Genomic DNA, 14,040 nt, shown 5'->3' with positions numbered 1-14,040 from the left:
GCTGTGTAAGGACATCAGGGATAAAATTGTAGACCTGCACAAGGCTGGGATGGGCTACAGGACAATAGGCAAGCAGCTTGGTGAGAAGGCAACAACTGTTGGCGCAATTATTAGAAAATGGAAGAATTTCAAGATGACCCTCGGTCTGGGGCTCCATGCAAGATCTCACCTCGTGGGGCATCAATGATCATGAGGAAGGTGAGGGATCAGCCCAGAACTACATGGCAGGACCTGGTCAATGACCTGAAGAGAGCTGGGACCACAGTCTCAAAGAAAACCATCAGTAACACACTACGCCGTCATGGATTAAAATCCTGCAGCGCACGCAAGGCCCCCCTGCTCAAGCCAGCACATGTCCAGGCCCGTCTGAAGTTTGCCAATGACCATCTGGATGATCCAGAGGAGGAATGGGAGAAGGTCATGTGGTCTGATGAGACAAAAATATAGCTTTTTGGTCTAAACTCCACTCGCCATGTTTGGAGGAAGAAGGATGAGTACAACCCCAAGAACACCATCCCAACCTTGAAGCATGGAGGTGGAAACATCATTCTTTGGGGATGCTTTTCTGCAAAGGGGACAGGACGACTGCACCATATTGAGGGGAGGATGGATGGGGCCATGTATCGCGAGATCTTGGTCAACAACCTCCTTCCCTCAGTAAGAGCATTGAAGATCGGTCGTAGCTGGGTCTTCCAGCATGACAACGACCCAAAACACATAGCCAGGGCAACTAGTGAGTGGCGCCGTAAGAAGCATCTCAAGGTCCTGGAGTGGCCTAGCCAGTCTCCAGACCTGAACCGAATAGAAAATCTTTGGAGGGAGCTGAAAGTCCGTATTGCCCAGCGACAGCCCCGAAACCTGAAGGTCTGTATGGAGGAGTGGGCCAAAATCCCTGCTGCAGTGTGTGCAAACCTGGTCAAGAACTACAGGAAATATATGATCTCTGTAATTGCAAACAAAGGTTTCTGTACCAAATATTAAGTTCTGCTTTTCTGATGTATCAAATACTTATGTCATGCAATAAAATGCAAATTAATTACTTAAAAATCATACAATGTGATTTTCAGGATTTTTGTTTTACATTCCGTCTCTCACAGTTGAAGTGTACCTATGATAAAAATTACAGACCTCTACATGCTTTGTAAGTTGGAAAACCTGCTAAATCGGCAGTGTATCAAATACTTGTTCTCCCCACTGTATATATACACATATACACACACACACACACACACACACACACACACACATACATATATAATGACCCCTAGCGCCAGTAAAATGTTAAAATGTAAAATGGCTATGCATTCTAAGTAGTATGCTAGTATGGAAAAGGGAATTTTAGTGCCATTCCCTCCCTATCACTGGGGCACAGAGAGGCTGCCCCACTGGGCACAGAGAGGCTGCCCCACTGGGCACAGGTGTCATTTCAACGTCTAGTTTTCAAATCCCCAAACATGCAAACTGTGTTTGTTATAGGATTTCGGTTAACAATTGAAAATATTAAAAAAATTCAAAATTACTATACATTTTTTGCAAATCTAATTATTTTTCCACATCGATTCAATGTCATCACATTGATATATATTTTTTGTGAAGAACGGTGTCGTTCCAACCAGTTGGTGCCCAGTAGGAACCTGTCACTCAGAGGCTGCCCCAACACTTGTTGAGATACACCTCTCCACCACCCCGACCTGTCTCCAGGTGTCTATTACCACCCTCCTCCCAGCGTAGGATCTCTCCATCTTCCACCAGCACCAACTTCCATTCCACCTGCTTCTCTGCGGGGAGGACGACCCAGCTGGCCCAGAACCCGTCCTGGGCTCTCTCCAGTGGAACGAAGCCCGTCCAGCTCCCCAGCTCCTGCTGGTTCCCTGTCACAGCCAGCTCCTGCCAGGGAGACTGGGTACGGTAGTGGACACAGAACCTCACCCGTACAGTCTTGGGTTTGCTAGGAAGCACAGCCGCCATCTTCTTATTCCTACGCAGGTCTCCATCTGGTGATACAGGTTTAGTTCCTGTTTCTTCGACCTCCTTGAATGCGGTTGCGTCAGCCACCGTTGCATCATCTGAATTCTGATATGTTTCTGTGGGATGATGCTCCACCTCAGCAGAAGAGCATTCGATGGACGAGTGGCTTATCCTCACCCATGGGGAGTCACTGTTGTCCTCTGTGCCACTGACTGTCATCCATTCATTATTGTCCATCGTGGCTTCCATTATGTTAATTTCTACTTTCTCATAACTCTCCTCTATCCGTGTATCATCACTCTGTCTTTTCTTCTCCTCCTCTACACGCGTGTCCTTGCTGTTATCATCAACGATGTCTCCTTTCCTCTCAGCCACATGTGTGTCTCTAACATCGGTGGGCTGGCTCAACCCGTCAATGACATAGTCATGAAGTAGACAGTCCTTCCTGCAAAGATCCTCTACCATAGCTTCCATGTCAAGATCCTCTACCATAGCTTCTTTCATATCGTCTTCTACTGTCCTATCAGAGACTGACGGCACATGGCTGGTCATGTCAGCACCTGGGTATTCCACTTCCTGTATCTCTGAATCACACACATGGTCAAGTTCTTTAGTCTTAGTGTCAGTCAATATCATGTCAGGTAGATATTCATTGGGATGTTCTGGTTCCTGAGTGTCGCTGACAAAGGCAACCTGGCTGTCCATATAATCACTTGTACATTCTACTTCCTGTGTTTCTTCTTCACATAAATTGCCAGGTTGTTGGAGGTCAGTGTCACTCAATATCTCTGGGATGTTTTCACTGGGATGTTCTGGACCTTCAGTGATTACCTCATCTGGATCTTCTACTTCCTCTCTCTCCACCTCATACACATGTTCCGGTTCTATCCGGTCAGTTTCAGTCAATTTCATCTCAGGTAGATTTTCACTTACCTGGACTTTGGCAAAAGCAACATGGCTGTGTCTATCGTCATCCGGATATTCTACTTCCTCTCTTTCTTTATCCGATACATGTTCAGTGTCAGTCAATGTCATCTCCAGCCTCGCTTCGTTGTAAAAGACAACATGGCTGGTCATGTCATCATCTGTGTATTGTACTTCCTGTATCTCTGTATAACACGCACAGTCAGGTTCTTGAAGGTCAGAGGCAGTCAATATCATGTCAGGGAGATTTTCATTGAGCTCTTCCAGATATCTCTGAGGCTTGATGGCAAAGGCATGTGAATGGTTTACCTCAGACTCCTCCTCTGTGCTCTCACATTGACAATCATCACTCAGTTCAACTTCCTTCAAATCCTCCTCATCCTGGTTATACACATCTGTATCCTTCTCATGTCCAGATTGATAGTTTATGTCACTGAGGGAATAGGGACTGGTAGAAGCCTGCTCCTCTTGACCCACGGTACGGTCAGTCTGGGACTCGGCGTCGTCCTGACATAAGCCTTCGTAGAACTGACATAAGCATTCACTGCAATGACACAAGCCTCCACAGACTTGACATAAACCGTCATAGTGCTGACATGTGCCTTCACAGTGCTCTTGAGGTTGAGAGCCGAGGTGAAACTCCTCAACGATCTGCCACTCAGCATACGACTCCCACGTGTAAGGACCATCGCTCTCATTGGTTGTTGTTCGGATCCGTCTAATGGGTTGTAGATCCTCATTGGTTGCTGTTCGGTTCCGTCTAATTGGTTCTAGATCCTCATTGGTTAGTGTTCGGATGCGTCTAATGGGTTGTAGATCCTCATTGGTTGCTGTTCGGTTCCGTCTAATTGGTTCTAGATCCTCATTGGTTAGTGTTCGGATGCGTCTAATGGGTTGTAGATCCTCATTGGTCCGTGCTCGGATCTGTTTCATGGGTTCTAAATCTTCATTAATTCTTGTTCGGATCCTTGTAATGGGTTCTACCTCATCAATGGTTATTGTCGGGATCCCTTCAATGGGTTCTACACCTTCATTGGTTGTTGGGATCCCCTCAATGGGTTCTACATCCTCATTGGTTGTTGGGATCCCCTCAATGGGTTCTACATCCTCATTGGTTGTTGGGATCCCCTCAATGGGTTCTACACCTTCATTGGTTGTTGGTATCCCCTCAACGGGTTCTATATCCTCATTGGTTGTTGCTGAGATCCCCTCAATGGGTTCTACATCCTCATTGGTGGTTGGGATCCCGTCAAAGGGTTCTACATTCTCACTGGTTGTTGGAATCCATTCCATTGGCTCTCGCCTCCATTCCTCCCCATCCCAGCTCTCCAGCGTCTCTTCTTCACCCTCCTCTGGAAAATAAGCACATTGGAGATCCTATTAAATGACTGGATGGGCCATGTCATAAACCCTCAAAGTTCCAAACCAGTCTAATTAGAATGAATAGGTTGTTATCAATAAAACCTCACAATACGGTGCAGAGCTTTCAATTTGGCTGCTGGGGGGCAAGAAGACCCCCAGCTCCGCTAAAACCATTGACAACTATGTGCCGTTTTCAAGAGATGGTTAAATAAATGTTAAAACTAATTCGTTTTAATATCGTCACCTCTTTAAGAGCCTAGTGAGAACTACACATTTCAGATTATTCCACATTTAGCTCTATCATCAGAGTTATACAGTAACTGCATGCGTTTCGTTATCAGTAAACACCAATTGATCATGTTATTTCAGATATGTGAAGGTAGCATATCCATTTTGGATGTAGCTAGCTAGCTAAGCAAACAACATGTGTCTTTTTTATTATTTTTATTAACAACAAATCAATACATAAAGCACATGAGGGAACACAAGCATACATAGATTACAAACAATGGACAATCGAGCTAGGGGCGGGGCTGGGGGCAGGGCTAGGGGCGGGGCTGGGGGCGGGGCTATGGGGTACAATATCACATTACATTTACAGAAAGACCTTAAGGGACATACATATACTTACAATTCTGACAGCTTTTATTTGGTAGAGCATTTAACCGTCTTAAAATAAAGTTCCATTTCTTTTTGTAGGGTACGAAAATTTGGTTTTCTGTTTGTAAATTTACATTTGTGCATATGAAATTTGGCCAAAAGAATAATGAAATGAATTACATAAAAATGTTTCAGCTTATTTCTATTGTATGTAAAGAATCCAAACAGTACATCTCTCCACAATAGTGTAAAATCTTCATAAATGCGTTCAATTATAAACCTACTGATGTCTTGCTACAGTTTTCTTTCGCTCTGTTGTTGAATGGACCAAAAGAGAAACAAATCTTTCCTACTGATGAGTCAACAGGGTCAATAGAAGGTAGGCTCTGAGGGTCAGGTCTTGACATGTTCCTGAATACCAGAGCAACACCTGAGGGAATGGCGTCTAAAACAATGGCAAAATCTTTAGGCGTTTACAGGGACCTTCTAAAGTGATAAGAATTCCTTATAACTGAGTAAAAGACCCTCTGCATTTACCAGTTGGCACCAATAGGATATTATTTCGGAACCAATATTCTAAAAACAAATAAGTATTTTCACACAATATATCCCGATTATTCCATATATAATATCTGTGTGGAGAAAAACATGTCAAGCTCTTTCCAAAAGTGTAATCTCCGATGAAGCAAGCTAAATGACAAGTCCTCGTCCTGGTAAAGTTGTCAGACTACTGTCAGACTACTGTCACCACCACTATAGATGGAAAGCAAACACTATTTGGATATGGCCGTCTAGTTTATCCCCTCAAAGTTATCTAGCCAATTTGATGTGTTCTGTTATTAACTAGCCATATTGATGTGATCTGTTGTTAACTAGCTAGCCAATTTGATGTGATCTGTTGTGATCTGTTGTTAACTAGCTAGCCAATTTGATGTGATCTGTTAACTAGCGAGCCAATTTGATGTGATCCATCAATCAATGTAGCCTATCATGTCTGTCAGCAGCAATCGTGATTAAACACTCTTAAAAACAAATGTTGAAAAGGGGATGTTAGCTAAATTCGCTAGGTCTACACCTTCATTGGTTGTTGGGATCCCCTCAATGGGTTCTACATAAAAAGTACATTAGGTCTACCTACCACTATACGTTGAGCCAACTGTACAAAGTTTATATCAGAGGCGAGCAAAGTTAACATTACCAGCTAACTGTAAAGTGTCTACCAGTAGCTAGCAAAGTTAACATCACCAGCTAACTGTAAAGTTTCTACCAGTAGCTAGCAAAGTAAACATTACCAGCTAACTGTAAAGTTTCTACCAGTAGCTAGCAAAGTAAACATTACCAGCTAACTGTGAAGTTTCTACCAGTAGCTAGCAAAGTAAACATTGCCAGCTAACAGTACAAAGTGTCTACCAGTAGCTAGCAAAGTTAACATCACCAGCTAACTGTAAAGTTTCTACCAGTAGCTAGCAAAGTAAACATTACCAGCTAACTGTAAAGTTTCTACCAGTAGCTAGCAAAGTAAACATTACCAGCTAACTGTAAAGTTTCTACCAGTAGCTAGCAAAGTTAACATTACCAACTAACTGTACATCAGCAAATGTACCCTTCTGCTGCTTGACAGGCAAAGCCCACAAAGGATGGGAAATTAACTTAAACCACTCATACTTGTCAGGTATAGATCACTTTTATTTTATAAATCACTCAAATATACAATTAATGTTGGCCGATATTGTGAGGCTACCGTCACATTATCTGAAATGAAAGAGATCAACTGAGGTTTCCTGATCATGAACAGCATGCAGGTCCTTGCTGTAGTGTAGCCTATAACTCTGCTGATCATAGAACTGTCACTTCAAAACTAGCGGACCAATGGAGACTCATCGTCTAGGCTTCCCTCTAAACCCCGCCCTTCACGGAAATATAATGCCAAAACTCGCACTCGAAAGGACTGACAGTGAAAGCTGTCAGTCCTGTATTATCCACCTCACTTGCATTGGCAATGTTAACACGTTTCCCATGCCAATAAAGCCCCTTGAATTGAATTGAAAGCAAAGACACGAGTAGCGTAACCAATAGGTAGTACATGCAGGCAAGAGCGTAGGCAAAATGTATTCAATAAGATTCGTTGCTGGGAAAGTTTAACGATGTTTGCATTCGTTTTCAAATATTTTAATAATTTGTCATAGAGTTTTGCTCTCGCTTTAAAAATGATTTGATTACAAGTTTTGCGGTTTTTGCTTTTGATATCTTATTTTTGTTTATAATTCTATACATTTAGCTTTCAATTGTTTGGTTTTGATTTCAACATCCATTATTTCACCCGTCCTCGAAACTATGTTTACATTCTCAACTTTATTTTCCATGTTCACGATTTATTTAATTTAAAATTAAATATGGCGTGAAATTGACCCCATACAGAGACCACTATGATTATTTTTGTCTGCCTCTTTAAGGGGAAAGTATTGCAAAAGTAACTGAAAGTAATCAAATTACGTTAGAGTATCTGTAAACCAAAAGTTCCTTTACTGATTATAATTTCTGACAGGTAACTAGAAAGTAACCTACCCAACCCCGCAAACAAATCTAATAACTACTGTAACATCTAAAGCATTATACAGACAATTAAACTAGGGAATTTTGTTACAGACAACTGATATTTGTTTTTCACTTAAGCAAAGGGCTTCATTGATATAACAATTTATATTTTCAACCTCCTGCGCGCTCACAGCTGACAGCTTCAAGGAGACCTGCGCACACGTGTTTGTAGACATGACTGTAGTAGGCTTCCGATTCTATTATCATGGCGGATCTCTCATATAGCACAAAACATAACAAGCGTAGACAGCAACTATGTTGCATATGGGTTACATTCGACTTGATTACAATCCTAGGACCGATCAGTGAAGAATGAACACTAATAAATGTTGATTTACCTGTTGACTCGACACAGGACAGTATTTTTTCTTCGTTTGTCGTCTCATTTTCATCCTTTTCAGTTTCCAAAATAGTGTCGTCATCAACCTTTCTTCTTCTTTTACCTCTCTCTGTCTGTATATATCTGTATATGATGAGTGCAGCCCATACAGACATCATGGCAATAATAGCCAACACCACTGCAATCACCCAATCATTCATACAATACAACGCAGTTAAATCCCCTGCACGTCTTTCAAAAACGACGGTTTTACTTTTCTTGATCGTCATTTTTGCAGCCTCTGTCACGGATAGGAAAGAGCGAATATAGGCTATGGGCGCGGATTCCAACAAGCGTGCGCTGTGCGTGTTTCTCCACCACCCGCGTTCCAAATGACCTCTTGTTGCAGCACGCACACGTATCTCAGATCTGCAATCAAGTGAGCCCACTGCCAATACGCTGACTGGATCGCAGGGTGACGGTACAAGGTGTTGAAAGAATCAAGCAGACTCAGATGAAAGCAGCTCCTCAATTAGCCTGTGTGTTAAACCAAATTATAAAACATGACTCAAACAACAATACAATAAATTGCATAATGATTGTGTGCTGCATTGATTATGATCTATGGAAATTAATGCTTTGTGATACACATTTTGCTGACTTAAAAAAAAAAATAATCTTAGACTGGCTCACACGTAGGCCTAGTAGTGGTGGTATCTGGTATCTGGTGCTGGAGTTAGTGATTTATATATCTTTATTTAACTAGGCAAGTCAGTTAAAGAACAAATTCTTATTTACAATGATGGCCTACCAAAAGGCAAAAGACCTGTGGGGACAGGGGCTGTGATTAAAAATAAAAATAAATATGACAAAACACACATCACCACAAGAGAGACAGCAACACTACATAAATAGAGACCTAAGACAACAACAAAACAAGGCAGCATGGTAGCATCATGACAACAACATGGTAGCATCATGACAACAACATGATAGCATCATCAAATCAAATCAAATCAAATTTATTTATATAGCCCTTCGTACATCAGCTGATATCTCAAAGTGCTGTACAGAAACCCAGCCTAAAACCCCAAACAGCAAGCAATGCAGGTGGAGAAGCACGGTGGCTAGGAAAAACTCCCTAGAAAGGCCAATACCTAGGAAGAAACCTAGAGAGGAACCAGGCTATGTGGGGTGGCCAGTCCTCTTCTGGCTGTGCCGGGTGGAGATTATAACAGAACATGGTCAAGATGTTCAATGTTCATAAATGACCAGCATGGTCGAATAATAATAAGGCAGAACAGTTGAAACTAGAGCAGCAGCACAGTCAGGTGGAAGTTGAAACTGGAGCAGCAGCATGGCCAGGTAGACTGGGGACAGCAAGGAGTCATCATGTCAGGTAGTCCTGGGGCATGGTCCTAGGGCTCAGGTCAGTTGAAACTGGAACAGCAGCATGGCCAGGTGGACTGGGGACAGCAAGGAGTCATCATGTCAGGTAGTCCTGGGGCATGGTCCTAGGGCTCAGGTCCTCCGAGAGAGAGAAAGAAAGAGAGAAGGAGAGAATTAGAGAACGCACACTTAGATTCACACAGGACACCGAATAGGATAGCATCATGACAACAACATGGTAGCAACATGACAACAACATGGTAGCAACATGAGAACAACATGATAGCATCATGACAACAACATGGGAGCATCATGACAACAACATGGTAGCATCATGACAACAACATGGTAGCATCATGACAACAACATGGTAGCATCATGACAACAACATGGTAGCAACATGACAACAACATGGTAGCAACATGAGAACAACATGGGAGCATCATGACAACAACATGGGAGCATCATGACAACAACATGGGAGCATCATGACAACAACATGGGAGCATCATGACAACAACATGGTAGCATCATGACAACAACATGGTAGCATCATGACAACAACATGGTAGCATCATGACAACAACATGGTAGCAGCACAAAACATGGTACAAATATTATTGGGCACAGACAACAGTAACCCTACAGCACTAACCCTAACCCTAACAATACATCACACAAAGCAGCCACAACTGTCAGTAAGAGTGTCCATGATTAAGTCTTTGAATGAAGAGGTTGAGATAAAATTGTCCAGTTTGAGTGTCTGTTGCAGCTCCTTCCAGTCGCTAGCTGCAGTGAACTGAAAAGAGGAGTGACCCAGGGATGTGCGTGCTTTGGGGACCTTTAACAGAATGTGACTGGCAGAATGGGTGTTGTATGTGGAGGATGAGTGCTGCAGTAGATATCTCAGATAGGGGGGAGTAAGGCCAAAGAGGGTTTTTATAAATAAGCATCAACCAGTGGGTCATGTGACGGGTATACAGAGATGACCAGTTTACAGAGGAGTATAGAGTGCAGTGATGTGTCCTATAAGGAGCATTGGTGGCAAATCTGATGGCCGAATGGTAAAGAACATCTAGCCGCTCGAGAGCACCCTTACCTGCCGATCTATAAATTACGTCTAGCATGGGTAGGATGGTCATCTGAATCAGGGTTAGTTTGGCAGCTGGGGTGAAAGAGGAGCGATTACGATAGAGGAAACCAAGTCTAGATTTAACTTTAGCCTGCAGCTTTGATATGTGCTGAGAAAAGAACAGTCTAGCCATACTCCCAAGTACTAGTATGAGGTGTAGTGGTGGTGTCTGGTCCTGTAAAAATGCTTTGTTTGTGTGTGGGTAGTATGGGAATTGGTTTTGAATAATCGAGTATGATTGGGAGGTTATTATTTGACATGGCCATGTATTTCAATATAAAGTCATTTCCTTCCAGCCTCAGAATTACTGATACGGTCAATGAAAAGTACATATTTGCTGCCATCTAGTGGTATAAATGTGTAGATCCCACAATTCATGTACTATTTGGCTACTGAGATGTAAATGGTTTGATCAAGAGTAAATCCTTGATCACAGTAGGCCATTCACGCTTCGATCACATCGAGAGTTTTATGCATTTTGGTACAGCCAGAATTACATTCATTTCCAATGAAACGCTGCGTTTGCCTTGCGTTGCAGAGACAGTTGCAGTGCGTTCTCAAACCGTATGCGTAGACGGCTTGACAGAAATGGTAGCAGAACGTGAATGTTGAACTTTTGTTGCATATATATCCAGATGCTGCTGCTTACCATTTTGCGCAAAAGCCCTGTCGGTGTGTTCGAAGCGTCATAAGTGCAACAGTTTATTTGTTCAACTGCATTCTTTTACACTCTAAAAACAACTTGTTGCGTCAGTACCATTTGATAAAAAGACAATAGTTTCTGTTTACTGGTAGCTTTGTGCTTGATATATCATTCTCTGGCACATCCGTATTACTCTTGATGGGTCATTGTTGATGTTTAGGACAGGGACATGACCCTCTGTTAAAAAGCAGACTTGTTACCGTAATCGACATCCTCAATTCACTGTAAGGTCTAACTACACCTGTTGTATTCGGCGCATGTGACAAATAACATTTGATTATATTATTTGAGAATGGTTTTACATTTGTGCAGTTACAAAATATGTGCATTAAGTGCATAAAGTTACCTACTTCAGAACATGAACAAAAGTTATATAAAGCAGTGTCACTCAGATTAAATCTACGTTTTAGGATTATGATAAATCCTATGATTCATCTTCAATCTACGTTCATGATTATGAAAATTATAGTGGATGAGCTGGTTCTTTGGATAATTAATATTACCCCACTCCAGTACAGTGTTTAAGAATATATTTTCCCCAACTCTTGGACAGGCATGTGATATGATGAGGAGGAATACCTGTTGTACATTGCAGATACAAGACCAAGGGCCTGTCTGTCATCCAAGGTACATCTTGAACCATAAAATGCTGTGGAGTTGAAGATAGAGAACCACGAAAAACCAGTGAGGGGAATATGATTATTTTAATATCTTGAAATGAACCATGACCTTTGTGAATGATAGATATCTGACAGCACATGTATACCAGATCATTGGGGAAAGGTGAAGGGCATGGAACGAGACAGTAGGAAATTATTCCAAAATCGGCGAGATTTCATGAAGATTGAGGAGTAGACGTTATTGATTTGCTGCCAAAACAATCAAGGAGCTTGATATAGACCCAATGTGGCTAGACCCAATGTGACCCAAAATGGAAAATCTTGCATTCTGATTGGGGAGCACAGAGCCTTTTATTTTGTTTACTATTTGCCAAGGCACATCAAAGGTAGGGTTTAGCCAGATCTCAAATGTTCTCATCTGAAAACCCCCCCAAAAATAGCTTAAAATTGGGGAAGGAAAGATGACCAGATTTCCTAGGACAGTGTAGGGTAGTGAGGCTTATTCTAGGATTCCTCATGTTCCAAATAAGAATACCTTTTTTTTGTTCTAAATAAAAATAGTGAGGGGGGGGGGGGGGGTTGCACTAGACATGCTCGAGGGACATATGGCTAAGAAGACAGGAAACAGGTAGGTGATGACGTACAGCTCTCTCCAGATCCTGGCCCCCTGTAGGTCAAAGAAAATAAGACCGTGCATCTAGTCCAGTGGGTTTTCAAACCTCTCCTTGAGAGGAAAACCTGTTTGCATGTATTTGAACTATTCCACAGGTAGCTCACCTGATTGAACTTGTCAAATAATCATCAAGCCCTTGAATAGGTGAATAAGGTGAGACGTTGTGAAACGCCTGTTGGTCCCAGCCCTGATGAAAACCACTGGTCTCGTCCCACTATGACATCATCAACAGTATCAGGTTCAGCTCTCTTCTGACTGGCAGAATTTCACAAGCTACTGAGGTTCGTACCATAGAAATGGAATTACTAGAATGAATTAACTACCATTACTATTTCTATGGTTCATACTTACAGGTGATTGGTCCGATAGTAAGGGTCTTGATCGGGACAGACCGGGACACGGAGTGGATGTTCCTCCTTGAACAAGTCTAAAGGGGAAAGAGCGGGGGGGGGGGGGGGGGGGGGGGGAGTAAGAATCCTTGTTAACACCTTGTGCTAACATGTGGATTTCGTGAACTGATCAATGTGATCCAATCACTATCTGTGTAGGAGACATTTTGGCCTGTTTATGAGTTGCGTATGCGGTCTGTCAAGGTTATTTTGACTTGTTTTGTACGCTAGAGGACATATGTTGGGGTCATGGGTCACATGTGTGTATATATAGGTAGCACAGGTGACCAGGAAGGGTTAGCACAATGTTACCATAGACCCTTACATGACTGAATATAATATGCATTTTCTCAGCTTCAGATGTTTCCGCGGCTGCCCACCTTGCATTCCCCCTGGTGCCACACTGTGTCCTTCCATGCTCCTGGTGGGAGGAGCAGAGCTGGTTGGCCAGGTGAGCAGTGGAAGCATCCAGACCAGCCCTGATGAGACCCACCTCTAGGAGGCTCCAACCCACACACCAGCTCTGGAGCCGCCATAGGTGGACTCGGTGTGCCTTGGCGGTAGTGACAGGAGCCAGGGTTGGTTTCTTTGTGGTGTCAGGTGTGAGTCGTTGTTGTAGTTGGAGGTTCAGTGTCTGCATCAGGAGCCTTTGTAGGTTTATGTGTAGTTTAGGTGTAGTGGTGGTGTCTGATCCTGGAGTTGTGGTGGTTTGTAGTAGTGGGTTCAGGGGTCGTCGTAGTTAAAGGGACATCAGACAAGGCTGAAAAGTGAGAGCTTTGCTTGTTAAGAGCCAGTGTCACCTGTGTGTGTGTGTGTGACAGGACTCTTCTTACTGTACGTAGTGTTGAGAACAATCATCAGGGACTCCAGCACGTAGCACCAGTCACAGATCTACTATCTGATAGGGAAACGGCACGGATATAGCACGTCGTTTCAAAGCAGCCACCACAGATCATTCTACTCTCTGCAAATGCATGCTGGTTTGGCCCTTGTTGACTGGGGGTAACCACAGTTACCAAAGATAATCCAAATTTATCACAACAGGGCCAGGAGTTTTTCCCCAGGATCATGTGATCTGACCAGGGAAAACTTCCTGGCCCTAAATAAGGCTCTAGTTAAACATCGTAAAAAAAAAAAAAACTACCCAACTGTCATAATGAATCATACAACGCAAGAGCCATTACCTGAGCCATCTGCTGACTCATGTCCACTGAAGGACTGTATCAGCATCAGGAGTACAGAGCCCCTGAAGTCATCATCCTTCAGATCACAAATAAACCTGAAATAAACACATTTCATGCACAATCAATTCTACTCAAATGAACTACAAGAATACTACACATTTAAAACAACATTACATTAATAA

General features: G+C 42.7%; 1 protein-coding gene across 1 annotated transcript; it reads right to left on the bottom strand.

Moving 5' to 3' along the window:
• Positions 1–1,193: 1,193 nt before the first annotated feature.
• Positions 1,194–8,262, bottom strand: LOC109868728 (uncharacterized). The gene is made up of 2 exons (XM_020458460.2): positions 7,788–8,262; positions 1,194–4,244 (listed from the first exon to the last, which is right to left on the bottom strand). Exons 1-2 carry the CDS (start codon positions 8,056–8,058, stop codon positions 1,642–1,644), a joined length of 2,874 nt encoding a protein of 957 aa, XP_020314049.1. The 5' UTR covers positions 8,059–8,262; the 3' UTR covers positions 1,194–1,641.
• Positions 8,263–14,040: the final 5,778 nt, after the last annotated feature.

The sequence above is a fragment of the Oncorhynchus kisutch genome, linkage group LG23 (assembly GCF_002021735.2).
Source record: "Oncorhynchus kisutch isolate 150728-3 linkage group LG23, Okis_V2, whole genome shotgun sequence".
Taxonomy (NCBI): domain Eukaryota; kingdom Metazoa; phylum Chordata; class Actinopteri; order Salmoniformes; family Salmonidae; genus Oncorhynchus; species Oncorhynchus kisutch.
This window is presented reverse-complemented; position numbering and strand designations above follow the sequence as displayed.

Bases quoted from the DNA above. Each gene is read 5' to 3' on its own strand.
- LOC109868728 (XM_020458460.2), bottom strand. From the start codon at position 8,058: ATGACGATCAAGAAAAGTAAAACCGTCGTTTTTGAAAGACGTGCAGGG. The intron at 4,245-7,787 runs GTAAATCAACAT...CTTATTTTCCAG, and splicing joins GTCCTGTGTCGAGTCAACAG to AGGAGGGTGAAGAAGAGACG.